The following is a 17,416-nucleotide window of genomic DNA, read 5'->3' as shown; positions in this document are numbered from 1 at the left end:
GAGATAAACCCATGCACATATGGTCACCTTATTTTTGATAAAGGAGGCAAGAATATACAATGGAGAAAAGACAGCCTCTTCAATAAGTTGTGCTTGGAAAACTGGACAGCTACATGTAAAAGAATGAAATTAGAACACTCCCTTACATCATACACAAAAATAATCTCAAAATGGATTAAAGACTTAAATGTAAGGCCAGACACTATCAAACTCTTAGAGGAAAACATAGGGAGAACGCTCTATGACATAAATCACAGCAAGATCCTTTTTGACCCACCTCCTAGAGAAATGGAAATAAAAATAAAAACAAACAAATGGGACCTAATGAAACTTCAAATCTTTTGCACAGCAAAGGAAACCATAAACAAGACCAAAAGACAACCCTCAGAATGGGAGAACATATTTGCAAATGAAGCAACTGACGAAGGATTAATCTCCAAAATTTACAAGCAGCTCATGCAGCCAATATCAAAAAAAACAAACCCAAACTAAAAATGGGCAGAAGACCTAAACAGACATTTCTCCAAAGAAGATATACAGACTGCCAACAAACACATGACAGGAGGCTCAACATCACTAATCATTAGAGAAATGCAAATCAAAACTACAATGAGGGCTTCCCTGGTGGCGCAGTGGTTGAGAATCCACCTGCCGATGCAGGGGACACGGGTTCGTGCCCCGGTCTGGGAGGATCCCACATGCCGCGGAGCGGCTGGGCCCGTGAGCCATGGCCGCTGAGCCTGTGCATCCGGAGCCTGTGCTCCACAGCGGGAGAGGCCACAACAGTGAGAGGCCCGCGTACAGCAAAAAAAACAAAAACAAAAACAAAAACAAAACTACAATGAGGTATCACCTCACACCAGTCAGAATGGTCATCATCAAAAATTCTACAAACAATAAATGCTGGAGAGGGTGTGGAGAAAAGGGAACACTTGCACTGCTGGTGGGAATGTGAATTGGTACAGCCACTATGGAGAACAGTATGGAGGTTCCTTAAAAAACTAAAAATAGAACTACCATATGACCCAGCAATCCCACTACTGGGCATATACCCTGAGAAAACCATAACTCAAAACGAGTCATGGACCACAATGTTCACTGCAGCTCTATTTACAATAGCCAGGACATGGAAGCAACCTAAGTGTCCATCGACAGATGAATGGAGAAAGAAGATATGGCACGTATATACAATGGAATATTACTCAGCCATAAAAAGAAACGAAATTGAGTTATTTGTAGAGAGGTGGATGGACCTATAGTCTGTCATACAGAGTGAAGTAAGTCAGAAAGAGAAAGACAAATACCATATGCTAATACATATATATGGTATCTAAAAAAAAAAAGTGGTTCTGAAGAACCTAGGGGCAGGACAGGAATAAAGACGCAGACATAGAGAATGGACTTGAGGACATGGGGAGGGGGAAGGGTAAGCTGGGACGAAGTGAGAGAGTGGCATGGACATATATACACTACCAAATGTAAAACAGGCAGCTAGTGGGAAGCAGCCGCATAGCACAGGGAGATCAGCTCGGTGCTTTGTGACCACCTAGAGGGGTGGGATAGGGAGGGTGGGAGGGAGACGCAAGAGGGAGGGGATATGGGGATATACGTATATGTATAGCTGATTCACTTTGTTATACAGCAGAAACTTGGCACACCAGTGTAAAGCAATTATACTCCAATAAAGGTGTTAAAAAATAAAAATAATAACGAAAACTACCATTTATTACTATGAGCCAGACGCATTACACACATTCTCTGAAAGAGGAACTGTTGTATAATGGAGATGCTCCAACATGTGCAGAAGCAGAAGGCCTGGCATAACGGGGCCTCCCTCCCCACCTCGCAGCTTCCGCGACTCTCATCGCGAGACCCATCCTGCTTTGCCTGTCCCCCGACTTCGCCCTCCAGTGGGGTCACTGTGAAGCTCATTTTCGACATCGTATTATTTCATGCATGTATTTCAGTGTGGATCTCTAAAATATAAGATCTCTTTCTTATGGTTTAAGATAGCCACAGTGCGATTATCACATGGAAATAAAATTGACAACAATCTCCCTTATCACTTCTCAGGTTGTCAGATATCTATCCTTGGGGCATGTTTTGAGGACAAGAAGTAATATGTCTTCTTTGACCAATAAAATGGCAAAAGGAACGTAAGGGATGCAACAAATGGATAAAGACCAAGAGGGTCAGCAAACAAATGCACCAGGTGAGTCTTGTGTGGATCCTGACTTGAAAACGAGTGTGAGTGTGTGTGTGTGTGTGTGTGTGTGTGTGTGTGTGTGAGACATTGTCTCCTTTTCTTGCCGTTTATTTGTGGAAGAACACGCGTTATCTTTGATCCTTAAAGGAAGCTTTAAAGGTGGGCACTGTTATTCCTATTTTGCAGGTGTTAAGGTTCAGAGAGTAGAGGAACTCATCCAGGTTCACACCAGTGAGTGGGAATGAAAAGGAAGGGCGACTGCGAGTCCAGCAGCGGGTGAAGGCCAGGCCGAGGGAAGGGAGAGGAGCCGGTGGCTCAGTGCGATAAACCGTCTTAGATGATGGAGACCAGGTGTGGGCGAAGCTGGGAATCATGGACACGCTCGGGGGGCAGCCCACACGCAAAGCCTCCTGGAATTGTGGGAGGGTGAGTTTGGGACAAATGCAGAGAGAGGTCCCTAGAGACCAACTTCACTGCTCTCGCAGAGCTTGTAAGGGCGTGACGAACCGGCCGAGGAAAAGCCTCTGAACTGGGCTTCCAGGACCTGACTCTGTTCCCCCTCTAATACACCGTGTGCCCCAGGCAAGTCTCCCAACATCCCTGGTCTTAGACATCTCAACCTCAGAGTGGACAGGGCCAGCTTCACGGCGCTGCGGGGCTCCCCTGGGCAGCTTCTGCCCTGAGCCCCAGATACTGGAATGACCACCTCACCCCATGGCTGGCTTTTCCTTCTCCCCGAGAGGCACATTCACTGCACAGGGCCTGAAGCCTGCCCTCCTGTTCCACGGCCAGCTTTGCTTCTCAAGGACTCTGGGATGGTGGGCAAATTCCTTACCTTCTTCACTGCACACTTTCCTCATCTGCCATCTGGGGAGGATGCACAGCCTCTATAAAATACATCCCAAGATACCTGGGACGTGGTGAGCATGACCCAAATGTCTGCCAGGCAGGTACTAGCCCCATTTACAGATGTGGAGACTGAGGCCCAAGATCATACAACCAGCGTGTGGCACTGCTGGAAGCAAAGCCCAGTCTGCTGATTCCGGGGCCGCTGGATAGGCAGCTGAGGGGGTGGTGGGGAGCGGGGTGATTTGAGCCTGAGGTTCTGAAGCAAACCACCACTTCCCGAGATTCATCTCTTCCTCACGCACCTCTTCCGGGGTCCAACACACGAGAGGCAGTCGAGGCAGCCTGTTAGGTGACAGGGTTTGAGAGGCACATTGCCTAGCGCAGCACGAGTTAATGCAATCAAAATAAAGAGCCCCATTTGGTGGGGGGAGCAGAGAGACGTCTAAGACCTGCCTGTACTATGTACCTGGCGGCAGAGGAGGCGATGATGTCCACAACACACACGAAAACAAAGGCGGATGGGACACATCTGTGAAAGAGGGCCGGCCTCAAGGGATGGGGAGGCCACAAGGAGCAGGGTGAATCAGCCTGGAGGTGAAGGGCAAGTGTGATCACCTCGCTCCACCCCACCCACAACTCTAGACCGACCCCAGTGACTACGTGTGGAGAGCCTGTGGGGCTGAGGAAACGTGCTGTGAGCTGAGGCTAGAATGTGTTTACAGCCAAGTGGCCGTTGGCCCTGAATAATGCCCCACCCCCAAAGATACCCACACCCTAACCCCGGGAAGCTGTGAATATCATCTTATGGGGCAAAGTCTCTGCAGGTGTGATTAGATTAAGGCTCGTGAGATCATCCCAGATTATTCAGGTGGGCCTAGATGAAATCACAGAATCACAAGGGAGGCAGAGGGAGAGCCGGCAACACAGGGAGGAGGGAGTGACGTGAAGCCGGGGCAGAGAGAGATTGGAAGATGCTGGCCTTGAGGACTCAAGGGATGAGGCCGCAAGCCAAGATACGCTGGCAGCCGCAGAAGGCCGAAGAGGCAGGGACGGATTCTCCCCCAGGGCCTCTGCCAACACCTTGATTCCGACCCCCGTCATACTGATTTAGAACTTTTGGCCTCCGGAACAGTGAAAGAATACATTTCTGTTTTCAGTCACGCTGCTCATGGCTGATTTGTTAGCAGTCCCAGGGAGCTAACGAACCCTTGGCCTCCATTCTGAGAAGGCTGGGATCTTTTATTGCAGGCGATGGGAGTCCTTGAAGCTGCATGAGGCACGGAGTGTCTGTAGGATTGGGACCAAACTGCAGGACGGGGCCAGGGAAGCACGGGTTAGAGGGCGGAGACACTGGAAGCTTGGGAGCGGGTCAAAGGCTGTGATTCAGCCCCTGAGAACTGCCGTGGGCCTGGAGGACGGTGAGGCTGGGAGGCTGCAGGGAAAGAGCCCGGGAACTGTCCAGTCCTGGGAACTGCCCTGGATGTGCGCACGTTCGCCGGCAGGACGCGGCCACCCAGACTCTGTAACCCCCACTTGCTCAGGCTCTGGGCTGCCCTGAGCCTCAGCGGGATTTCGGGGCCCATTTCCCCGCTCGAGTCTGCGGCAGCCTCCACCCTGAACCCATCTGTCACAGCTGATCCACTCACGGCTCTTGTCATCGTTCAGGGTTGCTCTGTTTCTGTTTTTTCTCGCTTCTGGTGTCTGAGGCCAAGCTCCATTGTTAGAAATAATGGCTCCCAGGGGACTGAAAATGCACAAAGCGAGGAGCGGAAGAACAAGAAATGCGCTGCGGCGGAGCTCGACTCAGGAGGGCTGCCTGAAGCTAGGACGTGGCTGAGGGCGTCTGTCTGCTTCAGATTTGCTTTACTTCTTGAGATCTAACCCCAGTAAGAGGCAGCTCGTGGCCCACAAGCCTTGCACTTCCCCTCGATGGGCCCTCGTCCTGCTACCCTGCCCGCGCGGCTCTGCTGCATCAGGACTCCGGGTGTGGTCCCGGGAGACCCATCCTGGGGTCAGGGCTCCTGGGTGCCCCGGCTGGGAGGGGGCAGGAGGAGAGGACCTGGCGCCGAAGCCCCTCGGCGACCACCCATGGGGAGCCTTCCCCCAACATGCAGTCCCTCTGGCCCTGTTTCAAGGCAGAATGTGAGTGTGGCGGGGATCGGGGGAGGGCGAAAAGGCAAGACGTAGAAGAAACCGCGGGAAAGCGAGACCCGTGACCAGGAGGCGGGAAGGGCCCCTCTCTCCAGCTCAGGCCAGAGAGCTCGGCTGTCCTGCGAAGCAAGCGTCCACGTCCCACTGTCATTCCCAGTGGGAATGAACCGGGAATCCGAGGGTTCTAGGGAAGCTGCGCCTTTCAGCCCTTTCCAGAGAACGATCGAGGCTTTCGGGGGAGGGCTGTATTTGGAGAAAGTCTTTAAAGAGGTAATGAAGTTAAAATGAGGCAACTGTATGAGTTTTCTGGGGCTCCCGGAACAAAGTGTCACAAACGGGCTGCTTAAAACCACAGAAGTTTACGCAGGCCGGGAGTCTGCTGTCAAGGCGATGGCGGGTTTGGGTCCTTCCGAAGGCTCTCGGGGAGCGTCCGTCCTCGTCTCTCTCAAGCTCTGGTGGCGGCCAGCAACCCCTGGGGCTCCCTGGCTTGTGGACACATGACCCCGGTCTCCACCTCCGCCTTCTGTTCTCTGCACGTGCACATTTATTTCCCTCTTCTTAAAGGACACAGTCACGTGGGATAAAGCCCCCTCCTCAACCAGCATGACCTCATCTCACCTTGGTTACATCTGCAAAGACCCTATTTCCAAACACAGTCCAGTTCACAGGTACTGGGGGTTAGGACGTGGGCATATCTTTTGGGGGCGACACAATTCACCCCAAACGGTGGGGACCCACGGGAACAAAGACAGGACGAGGTGACAACGCAGGCAGGCGGGAACCTGCCAGAGAGGCACCTGGGGCCATCATGCGGGCGCCCTGGTGAACAGTGGCGTGTGCACTGAGATGGGAGGTGGGGAGAAAGTCCAGTGAGCTGAGCTGGTCGTGGGACGCAGGGGAGCTGAGAGGCTTCCATCTGCAGTGGGGGCCGCCTTCCTTCCTCCCTCCACCGCCTCCTGTATTTCCTTTTCTTTTTATCGCTTGAAATTTCATTAGAAAAATTGAGCACAGTTTTCCTGCCAGAAAAGAAATGTCTCTGGGCATGGGTGACGCTGGGGGCCCTGAGCGGGTCCAAGCCCCACCGTCCTGCGTCTCATCCAGGAGGAGGCCGGCGTCCACCATCGGGAGAAAACCCCCACGGGCATCCTCTACGGCTGCTACAAGTGCCTCCAAAGATCGGGGTTTCTGCTCAGTGCGGCTGCACTTTCGGGGGTGCTCGTCCCCGATGTCGCGTCTCCTGGGCCACGCCGAGACGCCCACTGTCCCACATCGCGTGGCACCCGTGCCACCCAGCCTGTGGAGGCCGTGTCACCCGTGCAGCCTCTGCGCTGAACCAAGCAGTCCCTCTGGGGCTCACTAGTTTTAGTGTGATGCCTGGGGCTCACAGCGGCTGGCCGAGAGCCACTAAACCCTGGCTTTTTCTTCCAGAAGCCAAGCCTGGCACGTCCAAGGCGGGGTGGGAGCTGGAGGCTTCGAGGGGGCCCTGTGGTGTCTGGACCCAACCTGCATCCGCTGGGGGCATGTGGGGAGGGGTTACCACAGGGCCGCAGACCGAGTCAGAAACCCCAGACGTAGAGGAGGCCCCGCTGCTCCAGCACCAGTGCCCAAGAGGCCCAGAGTCCCCCATCCGTGGAGAGGCCCTGGGCTTCAGGGAAAGGCCTGGGAGGGGAGATGCCGTGCACAGGACGAGTCGGAAAAAATAGGGTGCAGGGCTTGGCATATGCTGTCACGTTCCGGGAGGGAAATATGGGGTGCAGGGAGAGGGGAGCAGGTGGAGGACCCAGCCACGTCCGCCGGTGCACGCAGCCCGCACCCTCCAGGCTCACTCCCGGGAGCCCTGAGAAGCGGGCCCTGACGATCAGGCTTAACATCTTGGGTGCCCAGGGCAGGCCGCCGAGTCTGACTCTGAGAAGGGCCGCCCTCGCCCTCTGCCCACCCACCTCAGCACCCTCCATCACCCAGGCATCACCTGCACGGGAGTGTCCTCTCCGTTCCTGAGGCTGGGACCCATCTCATCCCTCTTCTGCCTGGTGCCAGTAGCTTCAAGAAATGCTCCCGGAGAAAACTCACTGCTCCTACACGCGCCCCTTTATAACCCTGCCACAGGAAGTGCCTCTCCGACCCTCACCCCTTGGAATATTCGGGGCCGTCTTTGCCAGGAGGGCACAGGTGCCATCTCCCATCTCCGCTCTTTGGGGCTCAGCCTTTGAAACACCCCCCGCAAGATGGGTCTCAAGTACATGCTGGACCACCGCCGCACGTCCTGCGGGCTCCAGGGGGCATCTTAAGCCATCTCTGAGTCACGTGTTCCACTGCTTCTTTTATTTGCTCTTTTTCTGTTATTAACAGTGATGGTAAGACATCTGAGGCTTACATAAGAAGCTTCACTGAGATCTCAGGGTATGTGTGACCATGAATTTTCAGCCTTTAAGCACTGCCCACATCTTGACTCTTCCCCCTGTGAAGCTTATATAACACAACTCTGAGCGCAGACACTTTGGGGGCTGCTCCCCGAAGCGCTCTGGAACCGGTGCGCATGGCAGACGGGCTCCAGACGAGCCGCCAGCCACGCCCGGCTGCTTCTGCCGGCAGTCAGCCTTTACGTAACAAGGAACGATGCTCCGGGTTAGCTGTTCTTGCAAATGGGAATCGCAGGTGGAGAGATTACTGAAGATCTCTAGATGATCATGTCAAATGCACTGCCTCTTTTTCTGTTAGTTGTAAGGCTATAAATGTAAAAACAAAAAAATCCCCAAGGCAGAAGCTGTGGGGATAAAGCCAGCCTGAATCACTGGGTCTGCTAACTGTTCTGCTTACAGAATGAATCAGTGCACCTTGCAGCTGGCCTCGGGGATGCCTGACCCCACCTGGACAGCACCCTGGTTCCCGGAGCCTGCAGCTGGGCGGTGGTGACCGCAGGGCGGCGGCCGCTTTTCCTTGCGGCCGTGTTCCCTCTCGGCTAAACCGAGGAGGGTCTGCCTGTGACAGATCGCCCAGGGCCGAGCAGCTCTCCCAGGCTGCACGTGGGGGCTGGGGGAGCACAGCCGGCATCCAAGGGACAGAGACAGCAGAGCGGTCCTGGGGCCGCGGGGGAAAGCGACCAGCCGATCACTCTCCAAGCACTGCTCGTTTCCGCAGCAAAGGCTGATTTCGCCTGTAAAATTATTGGTAAGTGCTTGTGGGTACCGCTACCATCCCCTCCAGCAAAACAAACGACCCAGAAGCCTGGAAACCCTCAGGCAGCTGGAGAGCACGCGGGCATGCAGGCTGCCCCACGTCACGATCGGGACTGCTGGTCCCAGCGCATCCAAGCTGAGAGCCTGCACTGGGTGGTCACGTCCCCCTCCCCTGCCCTCCCTTCTCACCGCTGTCCTGATGGAGCACCACCTCCGAAACAGTCGGAGGAGAAATGAAAGGCATTTGCGGTCTTGTCTTTGCTGGGAAGAGAGGTTTGGGGGCCAACCTGGGGAACACAGTCACCAGGTATCACAGAGCTGGATACACCCGAGGGGCTGGGCCAGCCCCCTCATTCCACAGAGCACTCCTGGACACACGGCCCTGTGCCTGGAACGATGGCACGACACACAGGGCCACATGTCTCGGGAAGGTTCCCCCAGCCAGACACGGAGATCCGGCGGCTTGAATCCATGACATGCATAAATAATAAACAAACAAGTAAAAATAACACGACCTTCCTAAACGTACACCCCGTTTCAGCACACATGCTTGAATTTAATCACTGCGGCCCCGTGAAGTGGACGCTGGCTTCCCCCCACCTCACAGACGGAGACACCGAGGCATGTAACTTGCCCGCACGCTCCCGGGTGCAAAGGCAGACGAACCCGCCCCAGAATCGGTGCTCTCGACCGTGATGTCATGTTGCTGGTAAACGGACTGAGTGTAATTGAATCTGAAAAGCATCTGTCTTCCCTGAACAGTTGACTCCCGTCCCCGCCTGTAACATTTCACTTCATAGACCACACCGCACACAACCGCCCTGGATGAGCACGACCAGGACCAGGAAACGGGGGAGGGCTTTGGGAACACAAAGTTTTCCAGAAGACACAATAATTCACTATTGCAACAGACCTACGCTTTGCAAACTGAGGTGGTAAGAGTGGAGATGATTCAGGTTTAAAAGATAGCAGGCAAATTCATCGACGAATAAATGGAATGTGGTCCCTCCGCACAAGGCAATCTTATTCAGCCTTAAAGAGGAAGGACGTTCTGACATCTGCTACAACAAGGATGAACCTTGAGGACATTAGGCTCAGTGGAATGAGCCAGTCGCAAAAAGACAAATCCTGTATGATCCCACCTAGAGGAGGTCCCTAGAGCACTCAGATTCACAGAGACAGGAAGTAGGGTGGTGGCTGCCGGGCGGCTGGTGGGGGGCACGGGGAGTCAGTGTTTAGTGGGGACAGAGTTTCAGTTGGGAAAATGAGAAAGTTCTGGAGATGGACGGTGGTGGTGGCCGCACAACAATGTGAATGTACCAGTGCCACTAACTGTGCACTGAAAACGGCGAAGGCGGTAAAATGTTATGCTATGTGTATTTTACTACGATTTTTTTTTTTTTTTATGCGGTACGCGGGCCTCTCACTGTTGTGGCCTCTCCCGTTGCGGAGCACAGGCTCCGGACGCGCAGGCCCAGCCGCTCCGTGGCATGTGGGATCTTCCCGGACCGGGGCACGAACCCGGGTCCCCTGCATCGGCAGGCGGACTCTCAACCCCTGCGCCACCAGGGAAGCCCTTTACTACGATTTTTAAAAATTAAAAAAAATGTTAGGCAGGGCATCTAAAGCCAACTGAACAGAACGTTCTAGCTCTTCTTTAATTGTGTCAAGACCGAGTTTTCAGAGGTGCTGTGAGTTTCTGTTCAGGCAAAAGTCCCCATCGGGCGATCAGCTTTGGGAATTGAGAAGGAGATGTGGTACCTGGTGGGGTGATGGGGTGGGGGACAGGTAGGCAGGGCTGCGACCAAGGCAAATGACCACAGCATCGACTGCAGAGGTTGTTTTTGAGATTGGAAACGTTTGGTGCCATTTCCAAGGCACCTGAATGCCCTGTACAGTGACCCACAGCACGGCTGTAAACCCGGTGCCCAGGGAGAGACGGGTGCACTTTTTATACTCTCACGGCTGCATCTTTAAGCGTGCACTACCTTAGAACACTTTTTTCTCAGAAAGATTCAGAACCCTGGCAATGCAAACACTTAACCACGAAAGTGGGAGGAATTAGCCCGATGAGCTGAGCAAGAGGCCGTGGCTCCGTCTCTACGTCTTTCGAGCTGGGCGGCTGACACGCCTCCTGCACCAGCCGCGAGCCGTCCTCCAGGCTGGAGCCCATCCTCTGCCACACCTGGGCGGGGGCTGCCGGGGCCCCCCTCCCGTCTCATGGCCCGTCCGGCCGAAGGGGAGGGGATGGGAGCATGGAGGAATCCTTCACTGGGGCAGGGCTGGGCTGCAGCTGTCTTGACATGGACACCTGAGGGCCCTCTGTGTCTGACGGGGCGCCCTGCCCGTGCTTTTCTTCCCTGACACTCAGAGCCGTACTCTGCACGTTTCTGAGGCCAAGCAGCTGCTTGGCCCACAAGGGCTCTGGTGAGGCCACTGGCCCTCTCGTTCAGGGCAAGAGATTCGCCTCTGCCGGGTCGGAGAGGGAGGTGCCCTGGGCAGTGGGCCGGGGTCTCGGGGCCTTGGCACTGCCCCCGTCTTTGTGGCTGTCTGTCACAGTGGGCTGGCTCACAGATATGAAACCGGGGACACCAAGGCACTGCGAAGGCTTCTTCCAGAGTCTCCGAGTGGACAGGGCAGAGGGAGGGGGCCGGGGGACAGGACGTGTTTACTGAGCCTCCCCGGGTGGCCGGCTCCGCCCTGGGCTCTGTACGAGTGCTGCCTAGCGCCATTCGCATCACCCCGTGTGGGGCGTCAGCACCGCACCCACCTCACCGAGGAGAAGGTGACCTTTCCGTGGCAGAGCCGGGCACTGAGAGGCTGTCTGCCCAGCACCACGGCCTCTGCCCCTCCACATGACCGCCGAGAGCAGCTCCGGCCCCCCTGCGCTTAGCCGGCAAGGTCTCCATGTCATTACCCGCCAACCCTGATGACATTAGTGAGGTTCGGGCCTCCAGCCAACCCCGTGCTGGGGCGTCCGGATGTCAGAAAGTGTCTGGTTTAAGAGGTTTTCCGACCGTAGCTAGTGGGAAGGAGGGAGTCCAGCAGCCTCCCGAGTTCTCCACGACCTCGGGCTAAAATTTGAGAGACTGAGTTTCCAAGAGATCTTATTTGGAAGCACCTGATACGGCATCTCCGGAGTCAGGCTGACTTACTTTAGCGGCTGATCTACTTGTTGAAAAAGAGACTGAAAACAGAGACATCAATGTTCACAGCCCGGCTCTGGCGCAGCTGCAGACAGGGGGTCATCACAGGCGCGGGTCTGGGTCTTCTCCCCATCACGACCAGCCCTATACCTCCATTCGCACCGGAATCCCTGAAAGGGTATGGAATGACCCCCTTTCTCCAACTTCCCTTGGTTGCAATTAGCTTGTTACCATTTCAATATATTTTTAAAGCGCTTACATTATGAACATTAAAAGGAGGATAAATGACTTTGCTGGGACTGTGGAGGGCAGTGCACCCGGCAGTGATGCGGGGAGAGGACAGCAGCACGGAGGCCCAGAGGACTCGCGGGGTCTGCCTGGCCAGGGAGTGCATCCCTGTACAGACGGGCATAGACCCTTCCGGTCAGCAGGCCAGGGATGTTCTGAGCGTGGGGCAAAGCAGGGGCACACGTCTGCGGGCAAAAGGGAATCTCCACTAGGCTTCACCAGGCAGCCAGCCAGACATTCCAGGAGGAGAAAGACATTCCACGAGCCAGGGAGGGACTCCAGGCCCCGCCATGCGGACCGCGCTGGACCAGACGGGGGCAGGTGCACCCTGCAGCAAACAGGCTGAAGACGGTCGGCCAGCTTGAAGCGCTGGCTCGTGTCTGTGTCAGAGGCAGCGGAGGCTGCCGTCCTCGGAGGACGCAGAGCCAGAGCAGGGCAGGGCGGCACAGGGAGACTGCAGCAGAGCGGGCAGAGCGGGGCTCCCAGCGCAGGGAGGAGGGCGGGCCTGAGCCCCGGGGGAACCTCTGGGGAGGGGATGGCAGACCCGGCCCCGCAGCTCCATGGGGGCTGAGTGCCGGCTTCACGGCCTGGGGTCCCAGGTGTGAACAGGGCCAGGCTGGGGGGCGGGCAGCAGGGTGGAGAGAAGGCCCGGCAGACGGGGGCTTAGCCCCAGCGGGGAAGGGGGCACAGTCACAGGGCGGGGAGAACCAACCACAACAAGGCGCTGGAACTGGGAACAGCCTTCTCTTGACGTTTTAACTTTCCAGTGCTCTAACTGCTCTTCCTTTTGGATTTTTCTCATTTGTTCCATTATTTTAGAGCAGAAACAACTTAGCAGAACTCAAGTGGCTGATCGCCCATTAAGACCCGAGTTCCAGCTGCAGAGCGAGGCGGGAACAAGGACGTGGCAACTCACAGAGGCCGCGGGCGGCCCCCTGACAAGGGGCTGTCCCCCAGGGGGCCGCTAGACCAGGGCGATGCACCAGCAGACGATCCCTTTCAGCGGCACTTATCATGGTCTCCAGGGTGGTCAGTCTTGCCCAGATGAGGCCTCTCACCAAACCCAAGCCCAAGGCCAGGTCCGGGGGTCCCCCAAAGGCCTCACTCTGCCTCACTCAGGAGGTGGGCAGACCCACGCCCGGACGTGCCACCAGGCAGGACCCCTCAAGCTCCCTGATGCCAAGGGCATTGTCCCGTCATGCCCTGGGCAACCCTGCTGAGCTCATCCTTGCTCCGGACACGGGTGGGAGAAAGGAGCAGGTTCTGAGGTCAGGGGAAGCTGCGGAGAGAAACAGCAAGCCCTCTGGGTAGGAACAGGACGCATCAGCTCCTAGAGCAGAGTCCTCAGAGCTGCGGTGCTGGCTCTCCGGGCTTGGGGGCTCCCACTCCCTCCTCCTTCACCTGGGGCTGGGAGGTGCCAGGTCCCACCTGCCCCCCTGGCAGGTGGAGGCGCAGGCGATGGGGACAGGTGTGCAGAGGTGTTGCGGGCCGCGTGAGGCCGCAGCCCTGGCCATACGGCAGTCCCCGGCCTGGGTCCTCCTGAGGCCACCCAGTCTGCGAGAAGGGCTCCTTCCCCACAACGCCAGTCTTCTCTGAGGAAGGAAACCTCTTCATTGGGCCCCATGTACGGCCGGCATCACAGCCCCTTCCTGCCAGCCGAATCCCGCGGTGTCCTGCCCATCACCAGGCACCCTGCAACAGCGGCAGTTTACTATCTGTCCCTTCCGGGGGAAGCAGGGGGCAGAGGGGCCATGGCTCGGGGGGACTCACCAAGCTGGATCCCGGCTCTCAGCACATAGCAGCTGCTCAGTAAACTCGTCTGGATAACTAAGCTATTTGCCCTGTCCGCTTGGACTCCTACAACAAGCAGCACAACTAGCATCCCCGCGTGACAGCGGAGAAATCCACGGCAGAGAGAGGTTAGGTAACTAACCCGAGGCCGTGGGGGGGTAGTGGAGGCGCTTAGGACAGGACCGCCGTCTGGCTCCTGCCATGGCTGCCAGCCACCTGGGATGCTGCTTCTGTGTAGACCCAGGAAGGACCCAGACCCGGGAAGATAAGCCACGTCTGCCCTCTGAACCTCCTCTGCACAACCTCTGCAGGAGAATCCAGCGGATGGAACACGGATCCCTCAAGTGGACCCCAGATCCCCGTGGCGGCCTCCCACTGGATACCTGAGCAGGTGAAGTGACCGTGTGTGCTGGAGTCTCCTTCACACCAAGGAAGCAGTGAACCAGCCTCCCGAGGGCCGCCACGGTTTCTCTAGGAACCTGGAACACCTACGGTACGATCACTACGGTACGGCCTCAGACGGGGACGCTGGCTGGCTGTCCCTAAAGACAACGTTACGTCTGCACCCCAAGCTTTGCTGGAGCCGACACCATCTGCAGAAGCCACTGTTCTTTTTTTTTTTTTTTTGCGGTACGCAGGTCTCTCACTGCTGTGGCCCCTCCCGTTGTGGAGCACAGGCTCCGGACGCACAGGCTCAGCGGCCATGGCTCACGGGCCCAGCCGCTCCGCGGCATGTGGGATCTTCCCGGACCGGGGCACGAACCCGTGTCCCCTGCATCGGCAGGCGGACTGTCAACCACTGCGCCACCAGGGAAGCCCCAGAAGCCACTGTTCTGCCTGTTATCTTCTTCTTCCCCGCTGGGGCCCTCTCTGGGGGGAGCGTGGAAGGACCAGGAGCCGGGGCACTGGACAGACAGGGAGCAGAAACAACGTGGGGGCCGCAGGAGGGACGATGGGCGGACAGAACGGCACACGCGTCAGAAGCGGTACCTGCCTCATCCCCTGACTCCGACTCCGCGGGGCTCTCCCCTCAAGAGTGACCTTTCCCGGAAAGGAGGTGGGATGGGGATAAAAGGGAGAGAGAACACGACTGCATGCTGGGAACTTTAGGAATTAATCCAGTGCCTGGGACTTTAAGAAAAGAAACCGCAGCCACTGGAAGCATTGCTGTAGGAGCTCTCAACCCAGGATCAGAGTCCCAACAGTGCTGCTGGGTGTCGAGCGTGAGGTGAGCGCGGGGTTATGACTTTCTAGCACATGCCTGGAAACCCAAATGACCCGGTTCTCCCCCAGGGCTAAAGATGCAGCCAGGAGCCCCCAACAGGGCTGGCAACAAAGGCAGAGAGCACACAGCAAGGTCAAGAAGCACTGACACAGATGGCAGAGGTCTGAGGACCACTGTCTCCCTCCCCCCTTTTGTATTAGTTAAAGGGCACGGACGAAACAGAGAGAGAGCATCGCGCCCGCTGTGCTCCAGAGTGTTCCAGGCTCTCTGTCTACATGGCCTCCTTCACTGCGCACGAGAGTCTACGAAGCAGATGTTTTGTTCCACTTTACTGACCAGGAGGCCGGCTCAGAAGAGCCAAGGGTTAGGTGCCCAGGATCACAGGAGGTGGTGGAACCAACCCGCAACATCAGGTCTGGCAACCCCGAGCGCAGGCGCCCGCCGTCTCCCAGGGCCACTGCAGGGCTGCTTTCGTGGCGGTCACCCAAACCTTGAGCATCTCAGCCGCAAAATGCCCGCAGTGACGGCTGAGCTGAGCCCGCCACTCACCTTCACCTCCCCCTGGACCCTCTCTTCCACTTTTCACCCACATCCCACTGAATTTCTCCGGGAAACCTTTGGGAAGTTCTTGGGAAGGAACTGTCACTTCTGATGGTGACAGCATCTCATCTCACCTCTTTCCAAAGATAAAAAGGGCCAATCTTGGATAATTCTCCTCTGCTGGGGTAGAAAAAGCGTGTGTGCTTGTGTACGTGTGTGCATGCGTGTGTGTTTGTGTGTGTTTACATGTGGTGCGTGCACATATTTTTATGTGCGTGCTGTGTGTGAACGCATGTGCACACGAGCGTGCCCAGGTGTGTGCATGTGTGTCCATGCTGGGGCAGGGAAGTACTCAGCGGAGGGCCCTTTCTTCCTTTGGGGAGGCTCTTAAATTCCTGTGCGGTCACAGGTGCCCAGCCCTGGAAGTCCGGGGACCTGGGGGGAGTACTGCATCAGGTCACCACCTGCCCTGTGCTGATGAAGTAAGAGGGGGTGGGCCACCTGCCCTTGTTTCAACTGCTTCCTGTTCCCCGTTATACGGTTCCGACGAAGCGGGCTATAGTGGGAGAAGGGGAGCCCATACTTCTCCTTTCCTGGGATCAAGCAGGGGATGGGCTGAGAGTGAGGCGGCTGGCAGAGGCTTGTGTGAGAACCGGAGACACCCGAGCCCCCGAGGCTACTCCGTGCCGGGCTGGGGCATCTCCCCCTGCTTCCCAGCTCCCCGAGGCTACTCCGTGCCCGGCTGGGGCATCTCCCCCTGCTTCCCAGCTCTGGGTGCGCCACCTTGAGAAGAGCAAAGTGAGCCGCGGCAGCTGCAGGGTTTCCCTGAAACATGCAGCTGAGATTTCGGAGCGTTTCCCTCACTGGGGCCTTCCCTGTCCCCCGCGCCCAGGACCTTACGGGGAGCTTGGAGAAGCCCGCTCCAAGCCAGCTTTCTTATCGTCCCTCTCTGCCAGTGAGAAGCAGGAGATGCTCTGAATGTAAAGCTGGTCCAGAGGGTCACCCAGTCTCTCGGCGGGACCAGGAGGTAGAGCAGCCCCGGGGTCACCCCCTGGCGGTCAGAGCCGGCCACCTGCTGGGATGGGTAACTGAAGGAGGTGGGGGATGAGCAGTCCCTGCTGAGCCAGCCTCTACCGACACCCCTCCGCCCAACCTGCTCCCTGCTGGCCGGGAAGCGGTGCCGGTCCCCACAGGGGCTGCGAGCTCCAGGCACCCTCCCTGTCTGAGGACTCTGCCCGGCAGGTCTGCCCACCGGCTCCCGGGGTGAGTGTTCCACCGGAAGTAAAAGGCTTAACGGACCAGCCTCTGAACGGAGGAACTCAGCCTAATCAGATCTGTTACAAAGAAAGCTCTGCCCACGAAATGGAAAAAATCCCCCCTTGCAGTCGCGCCTTTCCACGGGGCCGCGCGTGGGGACACCTGCCCCGCAGAGCCCCACCAACCCCCGGCCCGAGTTGTCGAGGGCCGCAGCAGGCTCCACGGATGCCGGTTCGCTCGATCGCCGTCCCCTCCCCCGCCGGCGCCCCCTGGCCGGCCCCCACCCGCCTCCGGGACCCCGCGCTGTCACCGGGGAGGGGCCGCCGCCGGGTTGGCACCACAGGGGGCGCGCCGGGAGGGCGCCCGCGCCGGGCTGGGAAGCTTGGGGAGGGGGCTACCTTCTGAATGCGTCCATCGATGTCCAAATAGATGGCCTTGGGCCGGTAGCTGGAAGAGCCCGTTCCCATCTCGACGAGCGCTGCACTTGGACTTTTTACTGTACTTTCTCGACGCCAGCCGCCGCGGGGAGGGCGGAGAGTGGGAGGAGGGGGTGGGTGGCGGGAGGACGCGGGGACCAGCCAACCAGCGCGCCGCTGCGGCCCGTGCCGCCAGCTCGGCCCCTCCTCTCCCCGCCCCCTCCTCCTCTCCCCCACTCCGCCTTCCTCCCTCCTTCCTCTTCCCTCCCCGTTTCTCCTCTCTCCTTTATCTTCACTCCCTTTTCTTCCCCTCCCAGATTAAGGCGCACCCCCTCATCTTGCCTTTGAGTCCAGCCGCCTTGGGGACAGGG

The 17,416-nt window shown here is 57.3% G+C and overlaps 1 protein-coding gene across 4 annotated transcripts in view; it reads right to left on the bottom strand.

Annotated features, from left to right (window-relative positions):
• The window catches only part of PDE9A (phosphodiesterase 9A), a 96,852-nt gene extending 79,710 nt beyond the window's left edge, over nt 1-17,142 (bottom strand). For all 4 annotated transcript variants that reach the window (XR_009540828.1, XM_060150984.1, XM_060150985.1 and 1 more), the window contains exon 1: nt 17,028-17,142. Coding sequence is in view for 3 of the 4 variants with exons in the window: in XM_060150984.1 (XP_060006967.1) it covers nt 17,028-17,096 (69 nt within the window). In the remaining variant the exon portion in view is untranslated. The remainder of the gene's footprint in view (nt 1-17,027) is intronic.
• Between the last annotated feature and the right edge of the window lie 274 nt (nt 17,143-17,416).

This window comes from Lagenorhynchus albirostris, chromosome 5 (assembly GCF_949774975.1).
Source record: "Lagenorhynchus albirostris chromosome 5, mLagAlb1.1, whole genome shotgun sequence".
Taxonomy (NCBI): Eukaryota; Metazoa; Chordata; class Mammalia; order Artiodactyla; family Delphinidae; genus Lagenorhynchus; species Lagenorhynchus albirostris.
This window is presented reverse-complemented; position numbering and strand designations above follow the sequence as displayed.